This window comes from Anabrus simplex, chromosome 7 (assembly GCF_040414725.1).
Source record: "Anabrus simplex isolate iqAnaSimp1 chromosome 7, ASM4041472v1, whole genome shotgun sequence".
Classification (NCBI taxonomy): Eukaryota; Metazoa; Arthropoda; class Insecta; order Orthoptera; family Tettigoniidae; genus Anabrus; species Anabrus simplex.
Genome location: NC_090271.1, coordinates 192,917,410 through 192,935,498, shown reverse-complemented (window position 1 = coordinate 192,935,498; position 18,089 = coordinate 192,917,410). Strand labels below are relative to the sequence as shown.

The 18,089-nt window shown below is 39.8% G+C and overlaps 1 protein-coding gene across 1 annotated transcript in view; it reads left to right on the top strand.

Annotated features, from left to right (window-relative positions):
* Positions 1-5,508: 5,508 nt before the first annotated feature.
* Positions 5,509-18,089, top strand: part of LOC136877032 (uncharacterized) — a 51,455-nt gene continuing 38,874 nt past the window's right edge. Inside the window, exons 1-2 of the mRNA XM_067150834.2 lie at positions 5,509-5,629; positions 16,978-17,136. Of these exons, the coding sequence (XP_067006935.2) occupies positions 5,552-5,629; positions 16,978-17,136 (237 nt within the window). The 5' untranslated portion in view covers positions 5,509-5,551. The remainder of the gene's footprint in view (positions 5,630-16,977; positions 17,137-18,089) is intronic.

Genomic DNA, 18,089 nt, shown 5'->3' with positions numbered 1-18,089 from the left:
TGATGATGATGATGATGCTTGTTGTTTAAAGGGGCCTAACATCGAAGTTCATCGGCCCCTCAAAATATGTTAATAGAACTGGTGTGTTGATTGACTTTTTGAGCAGCGATCGAATGAATTTCCTAGATCATTTGTCAAAGGAAATAATGGATTTCCTTGCACAAGAGAGTGAAAGGGAGAATTTATGTACATTTGACATTCATTTAAAAGTGGTAAATAAATATCTTTTGCCGGGCTGAGTGGCATAGACGGTAGTTTTCGGGTTCAATCGCGTCTCAGTACGGTGGGCTTTGAAGGTACTCAAATAAATTAACCTTGTGTCGATAGATTTATTAGCACATGAAGGAACTTTAACGGGACAAAATTCCGATGCTTCGGCGTCTCCGAAAACCTTACAGGAGTAAATATTTGAATATGAAATATTATTATTATTATTATTATTATTATTATTATTATTATTATTATTATTATTATTATTATTATTATTATTATTATTATTATTATTATTATTATTAACTTTGAGTTGTAAGGTTATGAGAAATCTTGTTTTTCGGGGATAATCTTTGACAATGGATGATGAATGTCTGTTAGTCGTGTCAAATTTTCCCGATTTATTCCGTATTTTATTCTATTGTGGCTGACATATTTAAGGCGTTTAAACAAAACTACGTTGTGTTTTAATGAATTCATGTAGACAGAATTTAGACTCCTTGGTGTATGATGCATAACAAGACAAGTTATGTTACATAAATAACATTATTTGAGACGTAGATGCTTGATCATGTTACATAAATAACATTATTTGAGACGTAGATGCTTGATCGTCTACAATTCCTGCTCAAGAATATTATTACAGTAAGTGAGGGAATGAGACTTAAAATAAATGTTAACAAGACAAGTCTATGATATTCAGCAGACATGCCAAGGCCGAGGCAATCTCACAATTAAACAAACAGATTGGTGGAGTAACCAACTCCAAATATCTGAATGCCATTGTCACAGAGCAACTATATCCTGAGAAAGAAGTCAAGGACGGTTGAAATATTATGGAAAACATTTAAAAAAATTGTCCTTCTTTTGTATTTATCCCCTAAATTTAAAACTTGGGAAAAGGATGGCCAAGTGCTATACATTCGGCCTGCTATGTAGTATGGGAATGCGGACCTTCAAGAAAAAAATGAAATGGCGTATCGCTTTTAGTGCAGGGAGTGTCCGAGGACATGTTCAGCTCGCCAGGTGCAGGTCTTTCGATTTGACTCCCGTAGGCGACCTGAAATGATGATGAAGATGACACATACACCCAGCCCCCGTGCCAGAGAAAAATTAACCAATGATGGTTAAAATTCCCGACCCCGCCAGGAATCGAACCCGGGACCCCTGTGACTAAAGGCCATCACACTAACTGTTTAGCCATGGAGCCAGCCAGACCTTCAAGAGCATTTTACTGAACCGATTGAAAGTGTTTGAAACGTGGACTCCCTGGACGATGCTCAGTATTTCGTAGATTGCTCCACTAAACAAGGAGAGCAAGGGCAAGTAGGTAACTCATTCAAGCAGTAAAATATCGCTCCTTGGCCACATCCTCAGAAATATCCTTTACCAGTTCTTACACCGTATGGCAAAAGGCAAAGTGCAGGGAATAAGATCGTAATAATAATACAATGCTACTTGCTTTACGTCCCACTAACAACTTTTACGGTTTTCGGGGACGCCGAGGTGCAGGAATTGTGTCCCGCAGGAGTTCTTTTACGTGCCAGTAAATCTGCCGACACGAGGCTGACATATTTGAGCCCCTTCAAATAGCCAGGATCGAACCTGCCAAGTTGGAGTCAGAAGGCCAGCGCCTCAACCGTCTGAGCCACTCAGCCCGACGGAATAAGATCGAAGCCCTGGTGTGTTCATTTTCAGGGATGGTTCCATTAAAGAAGTGTGTCTTCGTTTGTAAAAAGTGCTTTAAATACCAATCAGCTCGTTGGGTGCATGTTGAATTTGTTCGGAATTTTCCTGGTAAATTCACAGCAATTCACAATATTGTAAATAAATTTGACAGTATACTCTCAGTGGAAAACAAGAAACGCAAACGCATACGAACAATTTTAACAAGGGAAAGCTAGACGAAATTCGTGCGAATCTTGAACAACCACCAATTAATGCTCTCCAAAAATTAGTACAAACAGGGGTTTCGGATTTTTCTTCACACAAAACAACTTATTTTCTTATTATTTTTCTTCTTCTGTATCTTTTTACCCTACAGGGTCGGTTTTTCCCTCGGACTCAGCGAGGGATCACACCTTTACAAACTCAAGGGCAGTGTCCTGGAGCTGCAGACTCTGGGTCGGGGTACACCTGGGGAGGATGACCAGTACCTCGTCCAGGCAGCCGCACCTGCTATGCTGAACAGGGGCCTTGCGGGAGAATGGGAAGATTGTAAGGGGTAGACAAGGAAGAGGGAAGGAAACGGTCGTGGCCTGAAGTTAGGTACCACCCCGGCATTTGCCTGGAGGAGAAGTGGGAAACCATGGAAAACCACTTCCAGGATGGCTGAGGTGGGAATCGAACCCACCTCTGCTCAGTTGACCTCACGAGGCTGAGTGGACCCCGTTCCAGCCCTCGTACCACTTTTCAAATTTCGTTGCAGAGCCGGGAATCGAACCCGGGCCTCCCGGGGTGGCAGCTAATCACACTAACCACTACACCACGGTGGCGGACGTGTTTCCCTTCATAAGAATACATTTTAGGTAAATTGTGTTAGTTACCTTAAGGTTTAAAGATATTATAAAATTAACCCCTCAATTGGTCCTTCAAATCAACTTTCGCGCTCTATCTACAGTACTTTTCGTAAGTAATTCTGTGTTTTCAAACTTTGGTTTCACCCTGTTTTGATATGTTGATTCAGTTTAACGATTTCTTTCCGGTTTTATTGTAGGATGTGCTTTCCTTCCCAGCTTATAATGTTTAAATGTTTATACCTTGCGATTTCTTATAAATTATTTTATTTAATTGTTACCTGGTTAATCATGGTTAGATATACATTCGCTGAACTTATTTCTCATGCAAACTCCTCGTTCTCCCCATTTCACTTTGCCTGTTCTCCTAGTGTCGGTCTCTTGACTAAGCCATCCTATATATGCTATTCTTCACTGTCTACATGAAGTGTTGCTTCATATTCCAAGGATATTTACTTATATCCGATTCCGCTTAGGCTACTTAATATAAATGGTCGTCGAAAAACGGCTCCGTTATTTAGGCCCATTGCTTAAATCGCACTCTGCTTTTTATTTACCTTGTTTCACCGAACACGAATTATATTATTCGTAGTTACGTAAACCAAGGCTGGCCTCGCGGTGTAGGAGTGGCGTGCCTACCTATTATCCTGCGGCCCTGTGTTCGATTCCCGGTTAGGTCATGGACTTCTGCCTGGATCTGAGGGCTGCTTCAAGCTTCACTCTGACTATGTGATTATAATAAAGGAGCTACCTCGTGGTGAGATGGTGGTGCTGGTCTAGATAGCCAAGACTGACGGCCGAGGGGATTAGTGTAACCACACAACACATCTGGCTGAGCACCGATCGTTCAGTCAATCAGTCAATACTGATCTGCATTTAGGGCAGTCGCCCAGGTGGCAGATTCCCTATCTGTTGTTTTCTAGCCTTTTCTTAAATGATTTCAAAGAAATTGGAAATTTATTGAACATCTCCCTTGGTAAGTTATTCCAATCCCTAACTCCCCTTCCTATAAATCAATGAAACTAAAAACCTACAACCTGTTTTCCAGTAATTAACCGGGTCAGGGATGGAATGAATGAAGCAGATATAGGCTATTATTACGATGGGATCACCACTCCCAAAGTGATTTACTAATGACTGATAGATGCTATGAAATGAGATTGGAGAGTGTTGCTGGAATGAGAGATGACAGGGAAAACCGGAGTACACGGAGAAAAACCTGTCCCGCCTCCGCTTTGTCCAGCACAAATCTCACATGGAGTGACCGGGATTTGAATCACGGTATCCAGCGGTGAGAGGCCGACACGCTGCCATCTGAGCCACGGAGGCTCCTCCTATAAATGAATATTTGCCTCAATTTGTCCTCCTGCATTCCAGCTTTATCTTCATATTGTGATCTTTCCTACTTTTAAAGACGCCACTCAAACTTATTCGTCTATTGATGTCATTCCACGCGATCTCTCCGCTGACAGCTCGGAACATACCACTTAGTCGAGCAGCTCGTCTCCCTTCTCCCAAGTCTTCCCAACCCAAAGTTTTCAACATTTTTGTAAAACTACTCTTTTGTCGGAAATCACCCAGAACAAATCGAGCTGCTTTTCTTTGGATTTTTTCCAGTTCTTGAATCAAGAAATCCTGGTGAGGGTCCCATACACTGGAACCATACTCTAGCTGGGGTCTTGCCAGAGATTTGTATGCCCTCTCCTTTACATCCTTACTAAAACCCCTAAACACCCTCATAACCATGTGCAGAGATCTGTACCCTTTATTTACAATCCCATTTATGTGATTACCCCAATGAAGGTCTTTTCTTATATTAACACCTAGGTATTTACAATGATCCCCAAAATCAACTTTCACGCTATCAACACAGTAATTAAAACTGAGAGGACTTTTCCTGTCTGTGAAACTCACAACCAGACTTTTAACCCAGTTTATCAACATACCATTGTCCGACTCGTTGGCTGAATGGTCAGCGTACTGGCCGTCGTTTCAGAGGGTCCCGGGTTCGATTCCCGGCCGGGTCGGGGATTTTAACCTTAATTGGTTAATTCCAATGGCCCGGGGGATGGGTATTTGTGCTGTCCCCAACATTCCTACAACTCACACACCACACATAACACTACCCTCCACCACAATAACACACAGTTACCTACACATGGCAGATGCCGTCCACCCTCATCGGAGGGTCTGCCTTACAAGAGCTGCACCCGGCTAGAAATAGCCACACGAAATTATTATTAACATACCATTGCCTGCTTTCCATCTCAAAACATTATCGAGGTCACGTTGGAGTTGCTCACAATCTTGTAACTTATTTATTAATCTACACAGAATAACATTATCCGTAAAAGCCGTACCTCTGATTTCACTTGTTTACTCATATTGTTTATATATATAAAAATATAGAGGTCCAAAAATACTGCCTTGAGGAATTCCACTCTTAATTATTACAGGGTCAGATAAAGCTTCGCCTAATCTAATTCTCGTTTTGTACGTCATGGCCACGGGGTTTGGTTTAGTTTATACGTAAACCAAGCGAAGTATGGTGGTGTTGTAACGAGATAATCCTGACAAATTGCCACATTCACGCGATTGCTTAAACTGTATATCTACTTTTTCAAGTACGGTAATTATTCGTATTATCAACGGCAGTAATGATACCAACTGACTACTTTTCGCTCAGTAATTTCCGAAGGACGTCATTCAGCATGTAGGTATATATAGTACCAACGGTTCATATATGGATACCAAATAGCGCTTAGCTCCGTGACTCTGAGCACCAAAGGGAAAGCATTAGCCTAACAGAGAACCAACTGAAGAAAATGTTGACCAAACATTTGACATTCCTGTTGATTTGTGCTGTTTCCAGATTTTTCGATTGTGTAGAAGGAGATCAAAGTGTAAGTATTTGTCTGTTTTTTCATTTTCGGTTACAAGAGTTTGTTTTCAAAATATCGAACCTCCCACGAACCCATATAATAATAGTGTTAATGGACTTAAAAATGTATTAACACTCAGCTACATAAGAAACTGTATCAGTAGGTCATGGAAAGTGAATATACCAGTAAGTACATGGAGAAACGTACCTACCACAACTCATTTCCTACAAAACAGCAATGCAAAATGTAAAGAGTTAATTCCCAAAATCAATCAGAAGTTAAAGTAGCTATCTATGGTAATATAATTCCTGTAGAGTAAGCACTATTTTAGAACTTACTTTATATTCTATGTCGTCAAAATCGTTAAATTAAATTTTGAAATTTGTCAACAAGATCTGCTAAAAATCTCAAATATCATAGTTCATTATTATTATTCATAGACTAGTAGAAACAGTACTACCCTTCCTGAAAAACGCGATGAATTTTTTTGAATTATCTGGTGTACACAATTTGCAATAACTCAATAATTCAATTATTCAGGATATTTTAAATAACATAAGTCAACCTGATATTTAATGCATTTTGCTGGACTAGATCTATCACTCGTTTCTTTCTTCTTGATGTCTTGTCCGTTTATTCCCCTCCTGGAACCGCACGCTAACAATAGAGTACCTGTTCCGTATGTTATTCCTTCCTTTTTGAAGATTCTGTTTGACCACTTTATTTTTGCTAGTGTTGTAACCTCGCTCTAACAGCATGTGTTTTATTTCAAGTTTTAGATAATTTAATTTTTGAGTAAAACTTTGTCCTTGTGGAAGCTCGAATTGACTGGGAAATATCTGATCCTTTCAGTGAAAAGTAATAAGTTATAACTATATGTATGTACACGTCTCGCTATAGATGTGATGTACGCGATACCAAACTGTTATTGAGACTCACAAATTAGCCTTGCGAACCCAAAAGTGGATTCAACACTAATCTTGGTCATTTTAGACTATTTACTTTTAATAAGCCCCTCTCAGCGCCCTATCTCAGTGGATGCTGAACGTGGGCTCAAACGGTATCCAGAGCGACAAAAATCGTATCAGCAATACATAAACAATGGATTCAACGTTAATATCGATTATTTTCCGTTATTTTTACACGTCATCGCCTCCCATAACCCACCCGCAGTGGTGGGTGTGATGTTTCTTTTCCATAGATTTTTTTCTGATGATAAGTCATATGTGTACCAAGTTTCGTTGAGAGCTATTCTAAAACATATCCACATACATCCATAATCTCGATTACTTTTACATTTATTTTCACCAATTCTCAACCCCCATACTCACTGCGGTTGAAGTATGACTTAACCATGCAGAGTGTCACAGTTCAACTCAGCGACCTCGTATACAATGTATTCGACATTAATACAGGGTCTTTATTTATGCTTGGCAAGGACTTCTCGCTCGACCTTGGCCGCCAGTGACGGTTCAGTTGCCGGCTACCGCGCGTGCGTATGTACGGCGGAATACGGTGCTCAAAATCATTATCATGCATTTTACTCACAATTTTTACAGTTTATGCTAAAAATATTCCCCATGCGCTGCCAAACATAATCGGCATCTCCTAATGAAATTTTCGGTTACTCTACCAAGTTCTTCAGCACTGATGGATGCAATTGCACCTCGTATAATTATTGTCTTTAAGTTCATCTAGTGTGTGAGGGTTTTTCCCATAAACTACATTTTTTAACATTCCCCACAAATAAAAATCACATGCCGTTAAATCTGGGCTACGAGGGGGCCACAGATTTTCACTTATGATCCTCGTACCAAACCCGCGGCGTAATTCAGCAATTGATGCCTCAGCTGTATGAGCTGTGGCAGAATTCTGCTGAAAATATGCCGAAAAACGTTCTGCGTATGTCAGTTCATCAAAGAATTGGTCAAGGATTTCATTTCTATAACGCACATTGTTTATTGTGCCCTCATGAAATATCGGGGCCATAATTCTATGCCTACCGAGCTCGATAGCTGCAGTCGCATAAGTGTGGCCAGTATCCAGTATTCGGGAGATAATAGGTTCGAACCCCGCTGTCAGCAGCCCTGAAAATGGTTTTCCATGGTGTCCCATTTTCACACCAGGCAAATGCTGGGGCTGTAACTTAATTAAGGGCACGGCCGCTTCCTTCCCACTCCTAGCCCTTTCCTTTCCCATCGTCGCCGTAAGACCTATCTGTGTCGGTGCGACGTAAAACAACTAGCAAAAAAACAAAAACAATTCTATGCCCGTTCAAAGCAACCTAGACCCCGATTTTCTCGTCATAAAGCGGTTGCTTAAACACTATTTCTGGTTTTGTTGCACTGTAGTATCTGTATTTTGAGAGCATACATGGCCATGCAAATGGAAATTAGCCTCATCTGAAAAAAAAACTTGGGGTCAATTTGACCTCAGTCTACCTTCCCTATAACCCAATTGCAAAAATTCACTCTCTTAACGGGATGAGATACCTCAGTTTCCTGCGCCAAACGCTTAAGTGATTTTTGTGGTGTGTGTTCCAGTATTTCGCCAATGTCATCTAATTTAGCTTCAGTAAGGAGATAACGACCTTTACGTCTATTTTTACTGTTTACTGAACCTGTACGTTTGAATCTCTTGGCCAGTTGTTTTATTGTCCGATTGATAGGAATGGGTCTCCCTGGAAATTTCGCTCGAAACTTTTGTCTTGTCCTAGCGCACGATTTTCTGCACTTAATGTAAGTACTGTGCAGATATACGCATTCACGTGACGAATATTTCACATACATTACAGCACTATACACAATCACAATAAAACACTATACAATACGACATACAGTACGCAGTAGCTTCATTGAACACCCTGGTATCTCGCAGCTCTGCTCTCAGCAACTGCAGGTAGTGCCGGAAGCCGCGCGCCAGCGGCCGGTGGCGGCCTGTTATCGGCGGCCAAGGTCGAGCGAGAAAGCATAAATAAAGACCCTGTGTAAGACATTTTCGTTTATTTATATATTTCACCATCTCCCCTGAGAGACGTAAGGGTGTTTTACCCCAACAGTATTTTTTTCACATAGTAAGTCATATGTGCACCAATTTTGTATGTGGGCTATGTTGGATGAAACACACACACATCCGTAATTTCGGTCATTTTGAACATTTTCTTCTCCACCATTTCTCATCTCCATGACGATGGGGGCTGAACAACGACATCCGGAGTGTCATTATACTCATTATTCACCTCAGCTACTCCGAAATCTATGGACTGTACATTAATATTTTTCGATGTCTATAATTTTAATTTTATATTTTTTTAATTCCGGAATATTACTATTCGTCTCAGTTACGCCGAAAACTATGGATTCGATACTATTGTCGAATATCTCACCCCCAGTCACTCCCCACCACAAACGGACTGAACTTGGACTTATAAAAAATCTGGAGTGCCACTATTAATCTCAGCGACCCTGAAATGTACAGATTCGACACTATTTTCGATTATTTTTGTAAATCACTCCCCCCTCGCTACCCACCCCAAAGGGGGCTGAACTTGGACTTTAAAAAATCCGGAGTGTCACTATTGATCTCTGCGATCCCGATAAGTATGGATTCGACACTATTTTCGATTATTTTTATGTATCAATCGTCCCTCGCCCCCACCCCAAAATGGGCTGAACTTGGACTTTTAAAAATTCCGGAGTGTCACTATTCATCTCAGCGACCCCGAAAAGTATGGATTCGACACTATTATCTATTATTTTTATATGTCACTTCGCCCTCTTCCTCCGCCCCAAAGGGGACTGAACTCGAACTTATCACAAGTCCCGACTGTCACTATTCATCTCAGCCAATAAGGATTCGAGACTATTTTCGATAAGTTTTATATATCAACCCCCCCCCACCCACATCGCCTCCACCCCTAATGTGCTTGGGGTGTCTTATCCCACGCGGTTTGTCTCCTGAGACTAAGTCATAAGTGTACCAAGTTTGGTTGAAATCGCTCGACTGGTTTAGGAGGAGACGTAATACATACATACATACATACATACATACATACATACATACATACATACATACATACATACATACATACAAGAAATTGTTGATACCTTGGGTCATATGATTTCAATTTCAGTAGGGATATGTATATGTTTTAAAATAAAATTCAGCCCATGTTACTCACTGGTAATGTAACTTTCTATAGGTGAAAGCATTTTTAAGAACTGCTCAGTAGTTTTTGTGTTCATCCATTACAAACAAATAGACAAACACATCTTTTTCTCTTTATAATGTTGGTACAGATGTCAGATAGTCCATTCAGTTTTTCACTAAATATAAATAAATATACAAGAAAATGTTTTCCAAATGCTTAAATGTTCATTAATAGTACCTTTGACAATTGGAATATTCTCTGTGATAAGTCTCAAATCATTAATAATTCAATATCCCTTTTTTTTCTGTACTTGTCGGTAATATAAATATGTCTTATTTTATGAAATGTAGATGAAATGAAATTTGGCGACTGAATTTGGATACGGGGAGGAAAGGAATCGGCTGTGTCTAATGAATAACAAGGACCAGGCATATACCTAGAAGAGAAAATGGGTTTCGAACCCACTGGTCTCCCAATGCAGATCTTGCCTGCACCGCCGAAGCGCTCTAACACGTTGACACTAGCAAGTAGAGGAAGACAGATTATTTTCTTATTAATCATTCGGAACTAGCAGAGAGTCCTTGCAAGGCGAACACTGAATTTCAAACTTTCTGATATTGAGGAAAATTGCGTCCCCTTTAGTGTGCTAGTGTCCTTTTCGGAATTTTAATAACATTTGTTTTGAAAATTTATAATTGATTGTATATTTCATTTTTAATTTTATTTTTGTTTACATTAATGTTTAAACAATATATACTTCCTCTTAAAACAGCAATCACCACCATCACCATCCGCCGGTGGTGGGTGGCATCTAATCTGTATGAGCAAATGAATGTTAGTGTGCTGGATTATAGTGTTGTTTTTTGTGTGTTTGTGTGTGAGCGTGTGTTTTAGTAATGTTGGGAACAGCAAACACATCCAGACCCCGAGTCGAGGGATTTAACCTTGTTGAGAATGAGTCAGGGACTGGAGGTCATGACTTCGACTACTCAGTCGTGGATTCGGACCTTCTTAATGTTACATTAATTGAGATGAAATTGTATGCGATCCGCTGCTTATGCATACATTACTTTTTCATGTCTTTGGAATATTTGTCCGTTTCAAATCAACTCAATTCCGTATCAGTAGCTTTTAGCTTTCGGGTCTTTTTTGTTCCACCATCATAGGTAAACAATTCAATATACATCGACCAAAGTGCTTATTTATAATCTACTCAACCAGGAGCAAATTTTATGAAATATGTGATTACAAAATCGCTGAGAAAACCGAGAGTCTAAAGGAAGATCAAAACAGTTGTTTAATGTTCTCATCTATCTATCTATCTATCTATCTATCTATCTATCTATCTATTTATCTATCTATCTATCTATCTAAAACAGAATGTCTGTCTGTCTGTCTGTCTGTCTGTCTGTCTGTCTGTCTGTCTGTCTGTCCATCCGTTCGTTTCTTATACAAGTCCATACTGTTCCTCCAATCTGAACCAAATTTTGTATCGGACAAATTGAAATGTTTATCGATCACGTACTGTCAAGGCCAGTCGACGTCACATGAGAAGGAGTGGTTCCAAATAAAAAAAGTATGTTCCGATGAAGGAAACGATGAAAGCAGCGAATTCGAGCGATATATACAGACACAGTTATTGGAACCTAAAATCCTTCGTCGAATTGTGACGTACATTTTCATTGGGACCTGCGGGAGAGACGTATTTTACATCAGAAAATGAAGGAAAGATCACTCGAAGAATGAGGGGAAGTTCCGTAAAGGGACTAAGAGGGGTCAACTCCCTAAGCCGAGACGGGTGAAACGAAATACGATTGCCAGCGACGCCCCAACCACTTTATCAACTATAGCATTACACTGGCTGACTATTGCTGATACTTGGGGTGTGCTTAGTCTTTTCTGCAGCCACTCATATCCCTTAACTGGCATTATTGCTGTAATTACAAACATTTACGGGTCAAGTACGGGTACGCAACAACTAGTCTATGTAAATAAAGTTGTAGGAGGTCTGCTGTCTGTAATTTCGTTTGCTTTGTCAATTTTTCACATATTTATCCGTTCTAGGTCAACTCCAGACCGACTCGGTGGTTTTTATTTTTCGTGTCTCTTTGTCTATTTGATGCACCATCACGGCGAAACGGCTGAATAAATCTCGAGCAAACGTCATATTTAGAATATACTAATCCCGAGGAAGTTTTGATTTTCTGTAAAATACGTGAACTGTATGTGAAACGTCTCTTCATTATAAACAACTTTTGTTATGTTCATAATTTAGCTTACTCATCAAATGACGGAGAAAATTACTATTTTCTGCGGGTATCTCGCTCTGCATTGAGTGATCGGCATACCGACAACGGACCTACAGGTTACCATGGCAACGTCCCTAGCTGCTTGCCAGCAGAGAAGTAACGTATTACCATTTTCGTCATCATTTCTGTAAATTCGTGGTTGTTCCTTGGGTAGAAAGCAAGAGAGACGTTAAACGTCCATTCTGAGGGATATTGGCAGAATATCGTTGGAGGTTATAATTGTCGTCGAATAGCTTAAGTAATAACACCATAAATTATCGTCTTATCGGTTTATCTAAGAATGCCTGCGCCTAAATTTCTCCTCTGGTACGGCTTTTATACATATGTACGTAACTGATATCATCTTAAATTATTGAGGGACATCTGATTTTCCTATAGGCCTACATCCACTTGGTATATACATATTTGTCCTATCCGGCTGTCATCAGTTATAATCCTATTTTTTATTAATTTCGACTTTCTTAATTGTATAACTTTCTTCCTTAATTACTCCGTATGTACGCGAGTGCTAATCCCGGAACCTGGACACTCTTTCCTTTGAGGAAAAATTCCAAGCTATACAAATGTATATTTTGGCCCCGGAAAGCATCGAAATATGAATGCAATTTTAATGGCAGTGCAGACCTTCGTTTCGGGATAATTGGTGGTTAAACGGTAAGTCGTATCAAAAAACAGAAAGCACAATCGCCTTTCAACTTGGGGAGATCTACAATTTTGGTCCTGAGACTTTGTGTCGTGTCCCTATCCCTTATACGTTAAATACTGCAGAGCTGTTTTTCTCGATTTCAAGTTAATGTTTTACTTTTTACACGTGCAGTATATGTTATCGTTTGAAACACACATAGGAAAGATAGAATCATGATATTCGTCACGAACATTGACATGATCAGTGGCCATATGTCAGTCGAATTTTATGATTCTAGCTATCACATGAGTATCAAAAAATAAAGTAGAATTTGAAAACTGTACCAAATTTCACCCTATTCTATGTTTCTAACTCAATCTAACCACTATACAGGATGAAGCGTAATTCGCGCACTCGGGCGTCGCAGCGCGACTCCTCACATGCCAGCAATAAAAAAAAATGTCTCTTACAAAATTTCATCTTGCGAGTATATCCGGCAGAAAAACGACGTTGAAGATTAGCAATCTGGCAACACTGTAACCACATGTAGGGTAACTACCTCTGTCAGCAGGCATAACATGTATTGTACAGTTGGTGCAATGGATAGAGTTTTGGGTTAGCATGCAGTAGGTCGAGTGGTCGATCCTGGGTTGAGGCGTATGTTTTTTATTTCGTAAATATAGTCCAGGTGGTATGGTATCTGGCATTTTAATCGTCAACAGCGATTGCAGTGGGTCCTCTAGAAACCATTTGCACTTACATACTACGATCCTAGAAATGGACGAACAATCGTTTTCATTGGTCAGCTTTGAAAGGCGCCCTTTCCACGTCGTGGGCGTGAATTTATTCGCACCACTTCATCTACTAGATGTGAAACCTGTTTTCTTTGTACCCTCCTACAATGGTCCCATAGATTAGTACCAACTATTATTCTTGCCTCGTTCAGGTCCATTACATTTCGTTAGGGCCTTACGTTACCGTAGGCCTAGCAACGTGCTCTGCGAATAATGCCCAAACTGGGTAACAATTTGTATGTGTTATCACCATGGTCCCAATAATTCTGCCTTTCAACATTGCATGTTGCGTCTGGTAACCGCATGCTGTTTAGTACGTATCTCAATGTATTATTATTATTATTATTATTATTATTATTATTATTATTATTATTATGTTGTAAATGTAGGATACATGTGACCTTAGAAACGGTGTCTTACTGTATCACAGTAGGTAATGTCAGATGGAAATTAGCAAATAAAAGATGCGCCTCAACCCACGATCGAACCATCGACCTCCTGCATGCCAACCAAAAACTCTACCCACTGCACCAACTGTACAGCACGGCGAGGACGTACTGACAGCGGTAGTTACCCTACATATGGTTACAGTGTTGCCAGATTGCTACTCTTTAACGTCCGTTTTCTACCGGATATACTCGCAAGACGAAATTTTGTAAGAGACATTTTTTTATTGCTGGCATGTGAGAAGTCGCGCTGCGACGCCCGAGTGCGCGAATTACGCTTCACCCTGTGTATAGGAGATACGATAAAACGTCATAAGGCCAACCACGTAGAACACCAAAAGAGGCATCTAATGGAGAAGTTTCAAAGCAGTAACTCTCGAAATAAAGGTCTGCACTTGTAGACATGTCCATGCTTATCTATATAAATAAAATTGTAGACGCTCCGCTGTCTGTAATTTAGTTTGTTTGGCCAATTTTTAAGATATGTATTCGATTTAAGTCAACTCAAGTCCGAATCGGTGGTTTTTAATTTTCGTGTCTGTCATTTTGTTCCAACATCACGGCGAATCGCCTGAAGAGATCCAGACCAAACGTCGTATTTAGAGTATACTGATCCCGACGAAGTTTTTGATATGCATGTGATAGAAAAATCTTTGTATAGACGGGGGTGGCGGGTATAAAATAACGGAACGGTATACCTCCATTTTCACTTATACTATTGATTTTCTGTAAAATCAGTGGACTGTATGTGAAACGCCTCTTCATTATAAATAACTTTTGTTATGTTCATAATTTAGCTTACTCTTAAAATGACGGAGGATTTTCTTTTCTGCGGGTATCATGGTGTGCATTGAGTGACCGACTGACCGACAACGAACCTACAGGTTACAATGACAACGTATCTGACTGCTTGCCAGCAGGGAAGTAACGTATTACCATTTTCGTCATCATTCCTGTAAACTCGTGGTCGTTCCTTGGGTAGAAAGCAATAGAGACGTCAATCGGCCATTTTGCGGGATATTGGCGGAATATCGTTAGAGGTTATAACCATCCTCGACTAGCTTAAGTAATAACACCGTAAGTCATCTTCTTATCTGTTTACCTAAGAATCCCTGGGCCTAAATTTCTCCTTTGTTACCGCTTTCTTATATCCGTAACTCATACCATCACAATTTATTGAGGGACATTTGAATTTCCAATGCATCCACTTGGTATTCAAATATTTGTCTTATCCGGATGTCCTCTGTTACAATCCTATATTTTATTAATTTCAACTTTCTTAACTGTATCACTTTCTTCCTTAATTTCTCCCCATGTATGCGAGTGCCAATCCCCGTACCTGTACACACTTTCCTTTGAGAAAAAAACTCCAAGCTGTTCAAATGTATAACTTTTGGTCCCGGTGATATCGAAATATGGGTGCATTTTAATGACGGTGTAGACCTTCGTTTCGGGATAATTGGTGGCTAAACGGTAAGTCGTATTACAAAACAGGTAGCACCTTCGCCGTCCTATTGTAGATACGGTTGTTGATACGTTAGATAGCGCTGCAATTCTCCATTTTAATGAAATCTTTCGAACTCAATTGTGACTTGGATTATGAAAAATGGCCTGTCGTATAATGAACATTCTCAATCTCTATTATTAATGGCATTTGCCAAGTGAGTCTGCCGTTATAGTAGAATGTCCCCAACTCGATTCAATCAATCAATCAATCAATCAATCACTACTGATCTGCATTTAGGTCAGTCGCCCAGGTGGCAGATTCCATATCTGTTGTTTTCCTAGCCTTTTCTTAAATGAATGGAAATAAATTGGAAATTTATTGAACGTCTCCCTTGGTAAGTTATTCCAATCCCTATCTCCCCTTCCTATAAACGAATATTTGCCCCAATTTGTCCTCTTGAATTCCAACTTTATCTTCATTTTGTGATATTTCCTACTTTTAAAGACACCATCCAAACTTATTCGTCTACTGATGTCCTCCCACGCCATCTCTCCACTGACAGCTCGGAACATACCACTTAGTCGAGCAGCTCGTCTGCTTTCTCCTAAGTCTTCCCAGCCCAAACTTTGAAACATTTTTGTACCGCTACTCTTTTGTCGGAAATCGCCCAGAACAAATCGAGCTGCTTTTCTTTGGATTTTTATGCTCTCTCCTTTACATCCTTACTACAACCCCTAAATACTCTCATAACCATGTGCACAGATCTGTACTCTTTATTTAAATCATATTTATGTGATTACCCCAATGAAGATCTTTCCTTATATTAATACCTAGGTATTTACAATGATCCCCAAAGGGAACTTTCACCCCATCAACGCAGTAATTAAAACTGAGAGGACTTTTCCTATTTGTGAAAATCACAACGTGACTTTTATCCCCGTTCATCATTATACTATTGCCTACTGTCTATCTCACAACATTAACGAGGTCATTTTGCAATTGATCACAATCTTGTAACTTATTTATTACTCTGTGCAGAATAACATCATCTGCGAAAAGCCTTATCTCTGATTCCACTTCTTTACACACATCATTGATATATATATGAAAACATAAAGGTCCAATAATACTGCCTTGAGGAATTCCCCTCTTAATTTTTACAGGGACAGATAAAGCTTCACCTACTCTAATTCTCTGAGTTGTATTTTCTAGAAACAGAGCCACCCATTCAGTCACTCTTTTGTCAAGTCCAATTGCACTCATTTTTACCAGTGATTGACAGTAGGAAATATGGCCTGCCACTATCCTTAAAACTTCCCCAATGCCTACCTTACATCGGAAACAACTTAAACAACTTATTTTGTCCTCCCTGCTTTGTTTCTGGGATAGAGCTAAGACGCATACAATTTAATATAATCTTACTCAGCGCCTTTATATTAATTTACGAAGAAATCCGTATACAATGTAAAATACCCTAGGGAAGCACTGCTACATTTGCAAGTAAATAATTAAAGAGGATAATTCAAAATCACTTTTGTTTTATAATGGAGGTGGAATATGGTAATTACGTGTCTCATATTCCTTTTATCTATTTGCAGGTACAATTAGATTATATATTGGAAGATTTCAATAACTGCGCCGATATTCCTGACGCGAAGATAAGTTTCTCCGGCATAGATTTTGAATTCAAAAATTACACCTTTAGAGTTGTGAATGCCAAAATGGAAGTTAAGGAGGACATCTCTAAAAGTTCTCACGTAAGTATATCTTTGTTTGATAATAATCAGGTCATCAAAATCCAGTCGGAAGTTTTTGTGTAACATTAGTGGTACTCTCAGGCTGTTTAGCGGAGACTCGTTGCTTGACGGTTTGAATAATGTAGTAATTATATTTCAGTGGATCCCTATATAACCATACGACGACAGTAAGCAACAACCGATATAAACAGCCTTCAAATGTTCAGACCTTACAATTTTCATACTTGCAGATTGATAGTTAATTATTAGAACAATTAAAGAGATACAATATAAAGATGATGTGACGAGAATTTGATGCCTTGCACTCCACTTGATCTTGTGGATACTGCGGAACGTTTGCTGTTAGTTTCTTAATACGAGGGCTGTAAATAAAGTTGTGGCAGCGTAGTCCAGGCATACGAAGGAGATTGCGCATGCGCAAATAGGATATGGGAGTGCTGTTGCTGTGTGGCGTTGAAGTGAAGAGAGTTGGTTTCACATCTTGAAAGCATGTTTTCAAAGGGTGATAAGCGTTTGTGGATCAAAATCTAGGTTTCCCGTGAAAAACAAAACGTATCAGAATGTTATCGAGGATTACGTAAAGCTTCTGATCAAAATGCATTACCGTATAGGCAGTTTGCATGATGGTTCAAGAGGTTTCGTGCTGGTCGGAATGAGACTGTGAATTTGCAACGCTCAGGTCGGCCGCCCATTTCTCAAGATCAGGTTGATATGGTGATTGCTCTCGTTCCCGTAGAGCACTGATGGACTGTCTGAGGATTATCCGTAGAGGTTGGTTTCAGTGGTCAAAATGTTGTGGCACATACTGACGATATGTCTTCACACGAATAAAATTGCTTCCCGTTGGTTTCTACATCAACTCACCGACGTAGAGAAATGGCACTGATATGCACTGGCTGGCATCCACTTGGACAGATACCGCAACGATGGAGACGCATTTCTGGAGCTTATTG